Below are 17,923 nucleotides of genomic sequence, written 5' to 3' on the forward strand. Positions count from 1 at the left end.
ATGCTCAATTTAAGTTTGATCGATGATCTCTTTAGACTTGGCAAACATATTCCATAACAATATTAAAATTTAAGACCAATAGGAATGAAATCCCATTACTACTATTCACTTGCTTACAAGTGACAACACAATCGAAAGAAAATGATGTTACACCATTTTGAACGTTCGAATACATTTGTTTTTCAAGGATTACGTGAGAAAGTTTCCTAGAGATATGAATAAAGTTCATGGATTCAAGATAAATGCTTCAATATGCCGACACGAGAAACGTCTCATAAATAAATTATAAATGCTTTAAAAAGCTCATGAAAAATGCATGCCTTATGCATCAAGAGGACCCAAGTGTATATCCACTCCAAAGATACATACAAATTTATTTAATGATCTGAGAAAAATGTATGATAACATCAATGTGTCTTTTTTAATGTACACATGTGTATATACCCAATCCAATCATTTGACGACACGAAATGAGATAAGTAAATGTCGTTACTATTTCCAAATATGTACAAGGACATAGGAAAGGATTTGTAGAAAAAGCATTCGAGTGTATGAAAAGTACACTAAAAATAATTGCCATTGTCGTCTATTTCTCACCCCCGCCCCCTCTCTACAATAGAAAAGCTTCATCGCCATTGCAATCTTGAGATTTAGAACGTGGGCAAATTACATGTATAGCCTATTGTAACCTAAACAAATGGGCTAGCTTACATCGATGGGGAACTATGATAAATGACTTGCAAATGATCAAGGGACACGGAATAATTTATCCCATAAGATATCTATACTATAAAGACATCTTGCATAAACATTGGATGTCTATTCATTCTTGAATTGACCATGACTTCTCATACGTAAGAACACATTTTGATTTTCTCTTTAATCTTCAACATCAAAGTGCTTCAAATTTGTGAAATAACTTTACATTGATTCCACATCAAGTGGACCATATTGTAGAACAATAATTGGTTACGATAAATTTCTACATGAAATTTGAATGTAAATGTGTTTTCATATTTTTCCTAATAACATCTTCAACATGTACTTGATAAGTTTCATTGTTTTTGAGCTAAATGTATTATCATATATATATTAAACACCATGTTATTTGCAAAGCAACTCTATAATCTATTAAATAGCTATAAGGATGTCTGGCTCTTTGACTTGTTCCTCCTTTAAATATGGGATATGCAAAAAAGAAGGTAATCATGTCGTGAAGTCCTTTTCCCAATTCTAGGTAGTTTAATGTAATCAAACTTTTCGATGCCTCAACCCAAGAGTATTGAACAGATTCATCATTAGAAATCAACTTCACACAAAGGTTTGAATGTTTCATTAACTTCTAAACTCTAAAAATATGGCTAGATACGGGTTGCTCCATGTTTGATTAACTCTAAAGTTATGAGAAATTAGAGCACTATAAAATCCTTGAATGTCAATTGACTTCAAGAACATCAATAATGCAATCCTTATAAGGCTTCGTTACATAAATCATTAACGATACAGAGTGTGATCATTTAGCCCACACAAAACTTGGATGGTTGATTAAGCAACTCAACTGTATAATCCTTATAAGGCTTCGTTACATAAATCATTGACGATACAAAGTGTGATCATTTAGCCCACGCAAAACTTGGATGGTTGATTAAGCAACTAAACTGTATTTAATCTGACCATCAAGGCTTAAAGTTCCTAGTCATATGAAAATAATTTTCAACCCATTCATCAACCATCTCAATTCATATGAGGTCAAGGAAGAACAGTCTAATGTGGGCAAACCACAAGTGCAACCTTTTTATGCAAAGTGTGATCTTGCTTGCTGTCAATCTACAACTTTCCACGATGACATGTTGATAGAACTACTCTCACATACCCCACATGAGCCATTAGAAAATCGCTTCTTATATTAGTAAGTGATGAAACACAAATTTCAAACATATACACAAAAAACTACACAATATCTATGCTACCAAAATCGTATCATTTAATTAAACTCATGAAGGATTTTTGCCCAAAACATGCATGGTAAAACACCAGATGCTTTCAAGGAACACACTACAATGGTCATGATCCTAACGAGACCCCTAGTGGATACAACCATCCAAAGAACACATGGTGGCCAAATATATATACCGATTTTTAAATTTTTTTTTAATGAAGATTCACCTTGGTATTAATGGAAATATGCCGAAATTCTACAACGAATTCATACAATATATTATAACCCTCATATCCACATGTATCAAAAGCCCTCACGTAGAGTTGTTCCAAGACGCGGGTCGGAAAAAGCCATCTTGGTGGAGCATATCTCAACTTTATTCTCTCTCCAAAAGAGGTGAAGACCTCTGCCTTTTTCCAAATTTCTCGAAATTGTTGTTGTTTACAAATCACAACCTCAAGCTCATTAGTTATTGCTTCATATTGACCTCTTAGACTATGTAAGAGCATTAACCATATCTCCTTGACTAACTCAACCGCATCCTGTTTATCTTTTTGAAATACACATTTACATTTAGCCTTCCACAATACCCAAACTACTAAAGAAGATATCGTAGACCAGACCTTGTCCTCTTCCAAACAACGGATTGTTCTAGTATAAGAGACCTCCAATACATGTCTTCCGTCGGAGAGGAGAAGAAAATCAACATACTCCTTTTCATAGTTCTGAATTTCTTTAGCCACTCTTCCCCATCTCATAAAACCCCATGTGTACACCTGCTTACCATAAATAGGATACAACATTCTCAACATTTTTTTCCAAACTGCTCTAGCAATAGGACATATCCATAAAACATGGTAAACCGATTCAATGGGAGAACCACAACTATCACATTTTTAATCATGGCAATGCCCCCACATCCATGACTTCACATTTATGCCATCTAAATAACACAACTTTTTTAGGAATTTGCATGGCCCATAACCATTTCCAATAAGCATTCAACCAAAAGTTTGTTACATTACCAGATTTCCAAATATTACACGCTGCTGGCATAACAACCACACCCCTCCTTAGCAATTCTCTACCCATTTTTACCGAATACTAAAAAAATGGGATTTGCTTACCTAGCATTCCTTGCGATATGGTTTGCCATTTCCACTCACCAGGATCCCACAAAAGGCGATTAATGGGCTTATTCCCATAGACCCACATTTCAGAGAGATTGTTTATATCATTTGGATGTGGATTCAGCGTGATCCACTTTTTATATATTGGATACAACCATCAAACAAAACAAGGTGGCCAATATATGTACCGAATTTTAAAACGAGACCCATATCGGATACAACCATGAAACAACACAAGGTGTATATACACTGAATTTTAAAACGAGAACCACATTGGTACAACCATAAGAGAGACACAAGGTGTCCAATATATATACAAAATTTCAATTACAGAAAATTTGGACTCGAAATCAGGCATCAGAAGAAATGTCTCAGGGGATAAATATAAACTTTTGCATTGGGATTGGCTAAGAGGGTGATTGATCGAAACCCTAGAGTGTATGATGGATGATGACTGATAGACCCACCCGGTAAGATGAAGAGAAACACAGGGTATTGATTGATTGCTGAGTCTCTTCTGCTCGTAATTTGAGGCCACCCTTCAAGGGCATCCCAAAGAATTAAGCAAAACCCAAAAGGTTTAGTGTGGAGACCTAAAGAAGACAAAAGCAGAGAGAGAGAGAGATTTGCATTCTGTCCCATCCACCCTTCAGGGGCATCTGAAAGAATTAAGCAAAACGCAAAGGTTTAGTGTAGAGACCTCAAGAAGACAGAGGCAGAGAGAGAGAGAGAGAGAGAGAGAGAGAGAGAGAGAGAGATTTGCACTGTGTGAGTGTTTTTTTAGAAGAACCCATTGCTGCTGCTGCAGCCTGCCACTGTCATGTCATGATCGTGTTTTGTCGTCTCGTGGCGGGGGGGAGGAAGAGGAGGAGATTTTACTCCCCTGCTGCAGCTTCATACCTCCACACATCCGCATCCACATCCACAACCACATCTTCATTCCAAGTCCCAGAACACTCTCCCATCCTGGTAAAAAATATCACTTCATTTTTTGTGAGTTTTCATTATATAAATGCATATTTTACATATATGTATTTTATGTATATGTATATGGATACGGTTATGTGCATGTATGCATATGTTTATATATGTGTAATTATATATAATGTATGTTATGGATATGGATATGGACATGTATGTGTATGTGTATGTGCATGCTTATGTATTTTTGTATGGTATGTGTGTTTATGTATGCATATATATTTGAAGAATCATCATGTGACCTTTTTCAGGTCAGAGATTTCATCCACCAAGCTCTATATGATCCTCAGCATGGTTACTTCTCGGCTAAACCTGAAGCAGTGGGTATCATGTCAGAACCCATCTCATTTAATGCCATAAAAGGTACTGAGAAACTAGATTCCACCTTAGCAGTCTCTAGTAGAGTTTCTAATGTATAAGGATTAATGATCAGGGTGACATATCATTGACGTGGATCAAATTTGATGCATTCTTTTGGGATATTTGTTACTAATCTATAAACAAGTAATATGAGTGAGTTTAATTTATGTTATTCTGTTTTAAGGTACCATGAGCATTACGAACTTGAGCCTACCAGTAAGTGTAGTAATTTTGTGATGAAAAGTAAGCATGCTTCAGAACTTCTGGGGGATGTTGTGCACATAAAACGAAGTTTTTGAAGGAATGTTTCTTATCGTGCATACTTTCAAATTTTATTGTTGAATTATCTCATATTATATTGTGACATTGTGCATATCGAGCAGAGGCTTTAAATCAAGAGAAAATTAGTAGCATGTTCCTTGAACAATGATTACTTAGTATCATTTTATGTGGATACTGTCCAAATCTTGATCAATCGGTTGTGCATTAAATTGGATTAACTCTTTTATTTCTTCATGCTTTCAGATTAGTTAAGCAATAAAGGGTGGCCTTCCAGCCAAAAGGCCAGCCGTAATCACTTAACAATCTGAATGAATGTCATTTTGGAATGTTTCCCTTAAGATTATATTTTCTCTTTGTGTACAGTATGGTTGCTTGAAATTTCGTTGTTGGATAATCTCATTGTATGTTGTGACATTTTGCGTATCAATCATATTGCAAACAAATAGAGTGTCATTTCATAAAAAAATTCTTAATTCAATGTTTTTGTGCTTGCTTTGGTTTTTTTTTGTGGGATGATCTCATTGTCTGTTGTAACGTGTGCAATAGAGACTTTGTATTGATATTTTCTGTTTGCACACATTGCACAAACTTTAGAGTTTTGTTGTTAAAGTTATCTGTTTGTATGTTGTATGAAATCATAGATTTTGTGGCTTGATCTCCAGGAAGAAGACATTACATGCAATATCTTCACGATTTATACAAGCAGAGTGATGTTTCTTGGTTCACACCTGTGGAACTTTTCAAGGTTTGATTAGTTATGCCTTAGCCTATTGTTTCTGCTATTTATGTGCACTGTCCCTCTCTCTATCCATGGAAGAGTTAGCATACTACTTATGGTATTTATGTTATTTATGTGTACTGTCCTCACTGTACCTGTGAATGTGAATGAAGAGGGAAGCAAAACTGTCAAATTTTAAATCTTTTTCAAAACAATGTATACAGTTTATAGGTGTTGAATGCCCCAAGGGATGTTTTGTTTTTCCGTTCAACCCATCAAACGCTCTTTGAAGTTCATGATACTTCAGTCTTGTTTTGCAAGTCCTATTTGGCTCCGATTGAGGAGTCCTTTTCTCAACGTTTACATGATCACATCTAGCTGAAGTATGGTAGGTTCCAAGCTCAATTTGTGATGGCTACTTAGTATCAAACTTCGAAGAAACAATATTCCCAGATCAATGAATTGGCGTCCATGATATCAACAGTTCCTTCATACAGAAAAACAGTGTGAGGATGGAGCAATCCATTAGGCACTACTTGACAAGTTGTTATAAATATTGATGATGAAAAGTTGTTAGAGATACTTTCTAATGTAGGCATGATAATAAGGAAACAGATAAGATAATAAATAGACAGAGAGAGCAAGAAGGGTGCCGATCCACCCAACCACCCCCAAGCGAAGGGAGGTCCAAAGAAGATATTTATCGATCACATTCAATGGAATGAAGCTAGTGAGTCCATGTAAAGCACTCTTTAAACCTGAATGGTTTAAGGCTTAATTATTGAAGTCTCCTAGGCTATGCTATTGACATGACTATTACTTCTGAGAACAGCTGGAATGATGTGTGATAAAAAGCATATCATGCAATGTATTTGAGATTACTTTTTTCTCATGTTAATGGTTTCTTCCTTTAAATAGTAAAGCGCTACTATCCAGCTACAACTCTACAGTGGCATGAAAGATTTCTGGTCTGCTATCCAAATATTAGGAGTAAAACTTGACAGTTTTAATTAATATTAAATTTTGAGCAAAGATAACTATATGTCTTTCCATTGTGTAGTCACTCCAGTGTGCGGATTTTTGTTCCAGACATGATCTAATTGTATTATGTTCTTCTGCGTTTCCAGCCATGGTATGGCTATGCACTTTCAAGATACATGCTTGCAAATCATGATCGTAGATTCCCATTACAGGTGATTTAATTGATACTGATATTTTCTGGCATAAAATTGTGAATTAGAATTTGATGGTATTTGCAATAGAGAAACTATGGTACCAATTCAATGGGTCAAATAACTCAATAAAGCACTAATTTAATGAATCAAAATTTCCTTAAGTTACATGTGGAACCAGAGTACTTTGAAGTGTAACTTTTCTTATCTTTTCTGCCAAGCATACTGTGTAACATCTTCATGAAGAAAATAAAAGAATGTAGAGATATATAAAAAACGATGCATATACGATCAAATGCATGTAGGCAACATCTTCACCAGCACTATCAAATCCCTAGGCAACTCCATAAATGACAGGTTTATCGCTTGTAAATGCTGCTCCTAAACAAATGTTTTGGGTCTTTATATGAAATCTTTCTGTTTCTCAAAGAATCTTCATATTGAATGCTTATTTATTGAAATTTTAGTTAGTACTCGAGTTCAGTATATCAACCATGGCCCAATATGCAGCTTATTCAAGGTGGAGAGACTCGGAAACCAAAGCAATCACTTTTAATGAGTAAAAGTGGTTGCAATCTAGTATTGATAGTATTTCTAGTGAGGATTTGAGACAATTGTTTTCACCACAGGTGGGTTCTTGGTTGGTGTTACAAATGAGCTAGTGCACATAGTGCTTGTCCTAGAATTGATTCAAAGGTGCCACAGTATGGAGTACTAGATTTGCAGACTACTTTCCCCCCCAGAAACTCACGCACAAAATCCACTCTTTTTTGGGGACCTTTGTAGCTTTGCCTTATAGTTGTTCAAAGGTGTCTCACTGTTTTTACAGCATTGCTTTATAGTGGATAGACAAGTAGAGCAAAAAAACATGCTCTAAATTGTAGTACATTGTCGGGTTACCCTCAATGAAACTGTAAAATTGAACATGTATATATTATCTAATTGCATATATTACTTTATAGTTTTATAGTAGTACATTGTCAGGATACCCTGAATGAAACTGTAAATTGAACCTGCGTATATTACCTAATTGTTCAGTCTGGATATCCTGAATAAAACTCTAAATTAAACATGCATATATTGTCTACTTGTAAATTGTCAGCACACCCTGAATGAAACTTTAAATTGAACATGTATATATGACCTAATTGTAAATTATCAGGATACCCTTAATGAATCTGTAAATTGACATGCATATATTACCTAATTGTAATGTGAACATGCATACAGTGCCATTGAAACAATTTCTGGCATGTAATGATGAATATCAACATTTTAGCTAACAATTTTTATATGTAGGTTTTACTTCAGATGATAGTAATAGTCTAGTGGGAACTCCATGACATTCTTCGTAGCTGCAGTATGATACAATAATAGGGGTGGAATTTAAAACATATTCATTTCATATTTAAAAATATATAAACGGTGAATGTTGCATTAATAACTTTGAATAAGGACATGCTTTCCATGAGTAGATATTTGAGATTGGTGGGGGCACTGGCACTTGTGCGAAAAATATATTGGACTATATAAAGCTTGAAGCACCAGGGGTTTATGACAACATGCGATACATGTACGGTTGATCACTCCACTTACATTAAGTACAGAATTATCGTTTATGAATATTGCATTAGTTTATTTTTCAGAACTTGAAAAATGTTCCTCAAAGGCTTATTTGACGAATCAAGCTAAGCTGAATACCATTGATGTTCACTATGCCAAGAATCCATGAAGACTTATCTAATGAATTCAAACACAAGCGAAGCATCAATATTCTTTGAATGCTTGTATAGATTATGTATTGCTTTTTAAGTATTATATATTAAGTCATGATCGTGATTTCCCTTTCTACTGACCACTCATATGATCACCGTCTGGACTCTGGCATCCATAAATTTATCGCCACCTAGAATTCTTGAATTTGATTGGAAAATCTTTTGCATTTTCTTCATCGTCATCTAGATGAGGTGTTTTTTGGTCATCTTGGTTATAATGTATGTGCCTGTTTTTTATGTTTTATGTTTCTGGCGGAGTATCTTTTACAGAGCAGTAGATTATATTGTAACTAGCTTGAACATGTAGATTTCTGGAATATGAATTACTTTTTAAAAACATGTGTAATTTTCACATGTGAATGTGCAATCATTAAATGTATGGTACAAACATGTTCTATATGCCAATTTTCAACTTCATGTAACACCTAGTGCACTATCATATATTAATTTGCTATTATACATTGGGTTTTCTGCTATAATGTGGCAATGTGTTTGAAATAGTACTAGTAAGTTCCAACATCCTGTGCTAGTGTGTAAACCTGTTCAACAATTTTGAAGTTAATATTCTATTATGAAATGCACTTCAAGTCCATGATATGCATATGATGCTAAAAGTGCTTTAGCCTGACCTAATTTGGAGTGTTTGAAATAGTACTAGTAAATTCAAACAACATCCTGTGCTAGCGTGTAAACCTGTTTAACAATTTTGAAGTTAATATTCTAACTACCTAAATGATAGTTGTTTTGCAATTCTTTTGAGATAAGCAGAGCATTGGCTAGAATACAACTCACTGCTGTTCATACATTGGGTTTTCTGATATATTAATTTGCTATTATACATAGGATTTTCTGCTATACTGTGGCAATGTATTTGAATAGAGTAAATTCAACATCCTGTGCTAGTGTGTAAACCTGTTTGACAAATTTCAAGTTAATATTCCATTATGAAATGCAATTCAAGTCCATGATATATATATGATGCTAAAGTGCTTTTGCCTGACCTAATTTGGATCTCCAACTACCTAAGTGATAGTTGTTTTGCAGTTCTGTTGAGATAAGCAGAGCATTGGCTAGAATACAACTCGCTGCTGTTCATACAGATGATACTCACAGATCACGCTTTTCTGTGGAGTGTAGAGATGCATGTGACAAGAGAGGATGGGGTAATGTGATCATGTCAACTTAATCAATTTTCATTCACTCTGTATCCTATAATTAAATATTAACACTGAGAAAAGTGGAATTAATTCTATGATGCAGGGAAGGTTAACGGACATCCATGCTTTGTCATCATGCTCGAGGTAAATTAATTATAGTTGCCTTGAAATTTGAAACTTCAGTATCTACCATAGAGGGTGAAATTGTGATATACTTCTATATCCTAGTGAAACTGTTTTTACCAAGACATATGCTTCAACTTCTCAATATTCAATCATTAATTATAAGAATGTGGCATACTATAATACGTTATGGTGTTATTTAGCTAATTACTTTAATCCTATAAATCTCCAATATCTCCACACCACTCCCTTAGATGCATTTTTTTGTGTATCCAACGTGCAGCTCTGGATGGCTATAAATAGCTTGTAGATATGCGTTAACCCATATCATGTAGCCCTAGTTAGCGATCTTTTTTAAGCAAGTTAGCAACCTTTCTATGGATATCTTGAGGGTAAGCCATTTTTTATCCAGTAATAAAGGTGTCTTGATCATATGTCATTCACTCTTCACTTCGACTATTATGATTATCATTTTTATGAAGATATCTGTTCATGGTGGTGGATGTATAATCAATGTATTATACTTTTCATTTGTTGGTCTAGTTTCAACATGCTACTTGTCAGGTTTCTTTTTTCAGTTGCAGTGGAAGTTATTGTTTTTTTTCATTCTAGTTATATTCTCAAATGTTCTATATTCCCATGCTTCCAGGTGCTAGATAATCAACCACATGATCTTATTTACAAGGAGAATCCTGCCTCTGCCTGGATGGAAACTCGCCTATCAAAAGGGTATCATATCAATCGGACAAGATTTTATGCGTTGAAAATATGTCATTTATAGGTTTTCAGCTCATTTACAGGCCAACATATGGCAAGCTGGTCGAAATGTATCAGCCAGTGAAAGATCCTCTCGTGCAGCGTTGCATCAACATCTTGGATTATGGATCAAAGCCAACACCGCCATGGTTGGTGACACTTAGGAGTATGGTATCAAACGTCATCCCTCTAAAGAAGAAAATTTGGATTCCTACTGCAACCTTAGTAAGTTGAAAAAGAAAACAAAACTATACCCAACAAAATAGTATCCTTCAAAGCCTGTAAAACCAAATGATGTTTTCTGGCAGCAATTGCTAGAAACTCTGTATACATGTCGTCCGAACATGTCGTTGATTGTATCAGACTTTGATGCTCTTCCAGATGTCAAAGTTGATGGCGTTTGCGCTCCTCTAGTCTCTAGGAAGGTATTACATGTGTTTAATTATCCTTGCACAAAAACCTTTTACTATCATCACAAAATAGTTCATTATATAAGTTTATATTTGCTGGTGTGAAACCTTAATCCTGTCCCCTCTGCGTTTCTGAAATAATTAGAAAGAAACCTTCAAAGAAAGTGGGTATGGAGTATATATTATTCTCCTTCCATTAATATTCAAAAGCTAGTGTTTTCTTATGCGAAAATGATGCTTGAGCAGAAGGATGGTAGCACTGAAGACTTGAATTCATATCTTGATGTAAAGGCATGTCCCCTCTTTCACAACACAACATCCTTCTTCTTTCAGTTTAATTTTAGGAGGAAGATTATACTGACTTATCCTTTTTAATGTGTGTGGTGTCAGGGAGATGCAGACATATTTTTCCCTACTGATTTTCACTTTCTAAGAAAGATGGATATTCATTGCTCCACTATATTAAACCAGGGCAGAGCAGACACTAAGAAAGGCTTCCACCAGAATATAGTATTGAAAAAGAAAACTCTTTATTCATGTTTGATTTCTATGTTCTCTGTCTTTTTCCATTATTTATTTCATCTCTGAATTCATGTTTCAAAGGTTTCTACATCAAGTTTTATGAAGCGATATGCGGATATATCAAGGACGCAGACACAGAGTAGTTTTAACCCTCTCATTGACGACTATAGCAATATGAAGTTTTATCTTAGCCGACCGATATGAAACATCAATAATTTGGAGAAAAACATCTCATGCAGAGTTTTCATCTATCTGTAGAGGTTTTGTTGCTTATTGTGACGAAATAACTTGTAATTCCACTTTTCCAGGCAAAAACTTCTTGAGAATGCCTCCTGAAGTTTCTATGAAAAAGCTTGTATTGACAAAAATGGCTAAGAATTTGGGATAGTTCAATTTTTTTGAGGAAACAACTAAATATTTTAGCATTTGGAAAAACAGAAACGTGAGGCCTTTGGAGTTTTTTTCTTCCTAAAAAAGCCTTTGGAGGTTTTTAAATCCCAAAATATATTTCAATCAATCAATCTCAAATGAGTGATAACAATTGTTTCATGGTTTTTTTGGCATTTTCATTTATCAAGATTGCAAATATATTGTTTTCAATATTTTAGGGTCATTAAGCAGTCAGTTTTTGAGAAGTCAATTATTTTTAGGTGAATTACACTGACTTGGCATATTGCACTCTGACCCGTGAATAATGTGAAGTTGTGCAGATGTATGAAATGTTACCTATCAAATAAAAGGACTTAGTGGGAGTTGAACATGTAGTCTCAAAGTAGTTGTTTGAGCTGAATAATTTCAGTTAGAAAAATATCCACTGTTTGGATAGGCATATACATTCTTATTTTTGTACTGCATGTTACAATCAACATAACCACACATTAAATAGATGTGCATTGAAGGGCAATGCTTTTACATTATGCCTATACGATGTCAACCCTTTGTGTAAAGACAATTTTAGCATACAAAAAAATTGTTCTCGTGGGGGTAGAAAGAAATATATAGGTGGTCAAATTTGACCTATTGGACCAAATTAGTGTATCCGCTTTGACATCACTCTTTCCTAAGATGGGGGGTTAAAACTCTTTTGTGAAAACTTGAACAGGATCTGTTCTATAGTATATGTACCTCTTGTGTTAGCAATTCCTTGCTTAGACAATGCCTGCACTACTTGGGAAGATGAAGTATGTGTTCATCTACCAGAGTGCGAATACACCCCAGGTCCCCTTCTCGCGCGCGCGCGTGTGTGTGTGTGAGAGAGAGAGAGAGAGAGAGAGAGAGAGAGAGAGAGAGAGAGAGAGAGAGAGAGAAGACTGTTCATGACCATCCTGCAGCGTGCAGTATAATTCCAACCTTCAATGAAGGCCGACGAGCGATCTGACAAGTTCCCTATAAGACGTTCATATATCTTTCTTCCTGCAGGGATATATGTGCTCACCCTTCTTGGTGGATATTTGAGTATGACACTTGAATTTTCATCCATGTGTATCATATACTTCAGGGATGAAATATGGTTGGTGTGTTTATAAATCTAACTTCACTTCCTCTCTAGCATATATGTTTGACATCAATACATATGCAGGAACTTCCCTTGCATCATGATTGACTGCATGGTTAAAGACGTACTCGGCTAAAGATCTATTATTGTGTGTTTGACAAGCACCCAACAAAGATGACCAAAGTGTCGCATCCGGCTGCATTGGCATCTTCAGTAACATGCTTTCCAAACTCCTAAAATCTCCAGCTCGAGCAAAAATATCCATTATACCACCAAAATGCTTAATCTCTAGAGTTATGCCATATTTGCTCATTGATGCAAAGAACTCCATGCCCTTGTCTATAAAGCCAGAATGGCTGAAAGCAAAAAACATAGAGAGAAAAGTGATCCCATCTGGCGCAACACCCAAAGCACCTTGCATTCTTTCGAAGTTCTCTAGGCATGCATTTAAGTTAGCATCTTGTGCATAACCAGCAATTAGGGAATTCCAAGAAGTCACATCTTTTTTTGTCAATCGATCGAACACTGCTTGGGCATCAGGCATCCTTGAACAGCATCCATAGGCATGAAGTAACGTGTTTGCAAGAAGAGGTCTCTTGTCGTCACACCCGATGCACAAAACAATAACATGGATTAACCTACATAAACGTGAACTTCCTGAGGTTCCACTGCAAGCTCGCAACATATAAACCAATGTAATATCATCTGGCCAAGGCCCTGCTTTAAGCATCTTTTCAAATAGTGCAAAAGCCTTCTCTTGTTGACCAGATTTTTCGACATATGCTGAAAGCATCGCATTCCATGACACTACATCTCGATGCGTAAGCTGTTCAAATACATTTTCTGCTTCTATAGTTGACCCACATTTCCCATACATCTTCACAAGGCTATTTCCAACAAATAAATGACAAGCCAAATGCATCCTTTTCGCATCATCGTGTAGGGCTCGGCCAATCAAAAGGGATATCAATCGGATGTGCGATTCATCCATCAATTGGCCTTTGTCCTTATCTTCAAGCAAGCAGCATGCTTGAAGGAATATTACAAAGCTCCATTGATCTGGAGTCGTGTATACTTGTTGCATTACCTTATATAATTGTAAGGCCTTTACTATGCACCCTTGCTCAACATATGCCAATACCAATTCGTTCCATGAAATGCTATTTCGGTATTCATCCATGCCACAAAACACATTCTCAGCTTCGGCAATGCTACCACATTTTGCATACATGCTCACAAGCACATTGTTCATATAGACATCGAACGCTGGGTCTTTTTTCTTTAAATCAGCATGCAAACCTCGTCCTATTTCCAAAGCAATTATTACTCTACTAAATGACTGGATATCCAACGTATCCGAATCTTCATTCCTTGCAAGAATACAGCATGCTTGTAAGGAAATAACAAAAGTACGTGCATCACAATATATACATTCAGCTTGCATTTGGTGAAACAGCTGAAAAGCCTTCATCACTAGGCCATGTTCTACATATGCTGAAAGCATAGCATTCCAAGACACAATGTTCCGGCAAGAAATCTCAATAAAAGCAAGCTCTGCTTCTTTGATGCTGCCACATTTACTATACATACCAATAAGAGCACTACCCACAAAGACATCTGTAATGAAACCACTCCTCCGAGCATCACCATGAATTTTTCTTCCTTGTTCCAAATTTGATGTACTGGCACAAGTTTTAGCCAAGGTAGCAAATGTGAATTTGTCCAGTTTCACGTCTTGCTTGACCATGTCTGCATACATTTTCAATGCTTCCTGACCCTTCTTATGATCTGTAAATGATGAAATCATGGCTGTCCATGAGAACACAGTACGATGAGGAAGCCGATTGAATAAGGTGAATGCATCATCAAGGTTACCACATTTAGCTAATGTGACCACTAAATAATCACCAACAAAACTAGTCAAATCTAAACCATGTCGAGCAAGATGGGCATGTAAGATACCCAGATAATATGATCTCTTATAAATGTTGCATAACTTGAGTAAAGCCAGATACACATATTCCGATGGGAAAACACCATCATTTTCTATGTTACAAAAGTGATTGAACGAGGATTCAAGATTCCCTTGTTCACAAAGAGATTGAATTTGTCGGCCAATAGTTGCGAATTTGGTCCTCTTTGCCGAGTCGAGTTGCGGGAGGCTACGTTCAACCCACAATGGTTTTTGCTTATTATTAAGCCAAAGGGGCTGTCTTGAGGTCTTGTGTGTGAAATCTGGCTGCCCATGTCTGGTCTTGTTGAGCCTGTTGTCCCACCATTGAGATGGGTCGGAGAAGAGAGATTCCCAGAGCTCTTCTGGAGGATGATGGTGATGGTGATGATGACGATGTATGTTGATGTGGGTGACTCTATGGTGGCTTGATATGCCTCTTGAGAACCCACTGTAGAGCTTCATACCTGATGATATGATGATCATGGTGGAGAGGAGAAGGCACCATGGTGTTAAGGCTGAGGAATGGCGGAGGAACTCTCTCTTTATAAAGCATTCTTCTCTGAGTATGCAACACACACAAACGCATAACAATCGGGAACGGTTTGGTTCGGTTCGAGAGTGTCAAACTCGAACCGTTTAAAACCGAACCCTTTATAAAATCGAAACTTAAACCGAACCACAAAACCGCTTAAAACGAAACTGTTTAAACCGAACCGTTTCAAAAAATCCAAGCTCAAACCAAACGGTTTTAGATGCTTTCGAACCTTTAGTCCGTTAGACCGTTAAAGCCCCAATCTTGTGGTTCGGTTTTGGTTTTTAAGTTTAGTCAAAATTCAACATTTTACATTTAAAATTTTAAAATTTTGAATATTAATTTTTAAAATTGTTTAAACCGTTTGAGTCGCGGTTTCAAAACGTTTAAACTGAAAAATGTTAAAATGTTAAACTGTTAAACTGATAAAGGCTTGAACCAAATCGAACCGTTTAAACCATTAAGCTACATTTCACGGTTCGGTTCATTGCTGATTGCTACAAATACGCTCACTCAAGCGCGCTTGTATATGCACATTCATCTTAAAACTTAGGGAAAACCTGCCTATGAGTTTTCACCATTTCTGTCAGATGCCCGCTTTGTGTGTTGTTGTTATTCCCCCCATGATACCCTCCTTGGTGCAACCCTCGAAACCTTTGCCTCATCTTAGAGCTTCGCTTCTACTCACTCCCTTTTTGCTTCCAATGTGTTTGTGCTTCGTTGTTCTAAGGGTTGTCACCATAACTAACTAGTTTTGTAAAATTGCTCGAGAAGTGGCACATTGATTATTGATATCGGTGAAATCCGAGTTCATCTCTTCATCCACTTTGAGATGGTTAAAGCTCAATGGCCACTTTCATGCAAAGAAGTCATTAGTGATCATGTCAACTTCAAAGTCCAGTATATGAGGGGGCCATATAAATCTTTGGAGTTTGCATCATGTGAAGTATTGTACCTTATACAACCATACAATATTAATGAATATTCCATGTAGACAATGTTATGGTTGGAACCAAGTATCTACGAGTAATCATAGAATAAGTTTTTGAATAATAGACGCACCTCTAAGCGTGAGATACATCATGAAATGCACTAAAGAAGTATTATATAACAGTAATGGAATTTTCGAAAGCTTTAAATTTTATATTAACATGTTGGGGGATAGTGGTAAAAGTTAAATGCCACTTTTGAGCCTCGAGCAATGATCAAACCCATATATAATACATACATATATATGATTAAGCATGCATTGATTAACTCACACTCTTCGATGAGAGATTAAGCATCGGCACACAAGCAAGGAGACTAGTTTATTATGCATAAATCTTCCTCGAACAAGTTTAGTTGTCCAAGTATCAAAATTTCAACACGATGCCATTCGAGACTGCTTGCCACAGCTTACAGATATGGTCCACTCCCTACGTGCATTCCTCTTGTTCGTCACAGTGTGCACTCTCCATTTGCACTGTTTGTCTGGTGAAAATCTCGAGCGTAGAGACTTATGAGTCAATTCCATGCATGCTCTGCGCGAAAAACACATGTTTCACTTTCGGTGCGGATGCGGGGTCATGCATGGCCTTCAGAGGGCAATATATAAAACCTATGTGTATGTGTATGTGTATGTGTATCTAGCTATCTATATGTTAGTCTATCTGTCTGTTTGGACATATGTCAGTCAATTTATTATATAAAACATTTATGTATGTATGTTATCGTTCGATCTATATGTTTATCTACACATGTGTCTGTACATACGTCTATCTATCTATTATATAAAACCTATATGTATTTGTGTTACCGATGATCGATCTATATTTTTGTCTATCGATCTGTTAGGAGGACATATGTCTATGTCTATTTCTATCTATCTATTATGTATATAAAAACTTATATGTATCTGTGTTACCGATCGATCTATATCTTTATCTATCTATCTATCTATCTATCGATATATCATTATATGTATGCGTGTTACCGATCGATCTATATATTTATCTATCGATCTATCATTATAATTTATATGTATGTGTGTTACCGATTGATCTATATATTTATCTATCTATCTATCTATCTATCTAATGATCTATCATTATAATTTATATGTATGTATGGATATTTTGTCTTCTTCTTCTTCTTGTGTGGGGACACAGAAGGGTGGTCACACCTTCCATGTGTCTCTTCCACCAAACAAGCCAAAAAGCAGAAAGCCAGAAAGCCAGAAAGCTAGAAAGCAAGAAGCAAGAAGCAAGCATTCTTCCTTTCCTTTCCATTCCTTTCTTGCTTTGCTTTGCTTTGCTTTCTTTCTCCTTCCTCTCTTCTGAGGAGAACCCACATAGACACACACAGAGAACCCACACCCAAAAAAAGCCAAAAAAGCAAAAGCCCAAAAAGCAAAAAAGCAAAAAAGCAAGCATTCTTCCTTTCCTTTCCTTTCCATTCCTCTCTTGCTTTCCTTTCTTTCTCCTTCCTCTCTTCTGAAAGAGAGAGAGCCCACAGACACACAGAGAGAACCCACACCCAAAAAAAGCCAAAAAGCCAAAGCCCAAAAAGCCAAAAAGCAAAAAGCAGAAAGCAGAAAGCAAAAAAGCAGAAAAGCAGAAAAGCAAAAAAGCAAGCA

At 36.2% G+C, this 17,923-nt stretch overlaps 2 protein-coding genes across 3 annotated transcripts; one reads left to right on the plus strand and one right to left on the minus strand.

The window, feature by feature from the left end:
- Nucleotides 1–3,780: 3,780 nt before the first annotated feature.
- On the plus strand, nt 3,781–11,874 carry LOC147866063 (NADH dehydrogenase ubiquinone complex I, assembly factor-like protein (DUF185)). Of its 2 annotated transcripts, XM_087316428.1 has the most exons (13): nt 3,782–4,038; nt 4,302–4,413; nt 5,355–5,437; nt 6,538–6,603; nt 8,058–8,155; nt 9,402–9,520; nt 9,618–9,658; nt 10,287–10,366; nt 10,438–10,618; nt 10,702–10,818; nt 11,050–11,098; nt 11,198–11,313; nt 11,407–11,874. In XM_087316428.1, exons 1-13 carry the CDS (start codon nt 3,895–3,897, stop codon nt 11,527–11,529), a joined length of 1,329 nt encoding a protein of 442 aa, XP_087172554.1. In that variant the 5' UTR covers nt 3,782–3,894; the 3' UTR covers nt 11,530–11,874. The 2 variants fall into 2 exon arrangements, with proteins under 2 accessions (XP_087172555.1, XP_087172554.1); XM_087316429.1 differs by lacking the exon at nt 10,702–10,818 and having other exon boundaries at nt 3,781–4,038.
- An 871-nt stretch (nt 11,875–12,745) lies between these two features.
- Nucleotides 12,746–15,318, minus strand: LOC147866064 (putative pentatricopeptide repeat-containing protein At3g01580). Its single transcript, XM_087316430.1, has one exon. It carries the CDS (start codon nt 15,255–15,257, stop codon nt 12,846–12,848), a length of 2,412 nt encoding a protein of 803 aa, XP_087172556.1. The 5' UTR covers nt 15,258–15,318; the 3' UTR covers nt 12,746–12,845.
- Between the last annotated feature and the right edge of the window lie 2,605 nt (nt 15,319–17,923).

This window comes from Azolla caroliniana, unplaced genomic scaffold (assembly GCF_043228905.1).
Source record: "Azolla caroliniana isolate FFs.n. ecotype wild unplaced genomic scaffold, voAzoCaro1.0.p SCAF_3, whole genome shotgun sequence".
In the NCBI taxonomy this organism is placed as follows: domain Eukaryota; kingdom Viridiplantae; phylum Streptophyta; class Polypodiopsida; order Salviniales; family Salviniaceae; genus Azolla; species Azolla caroliniana.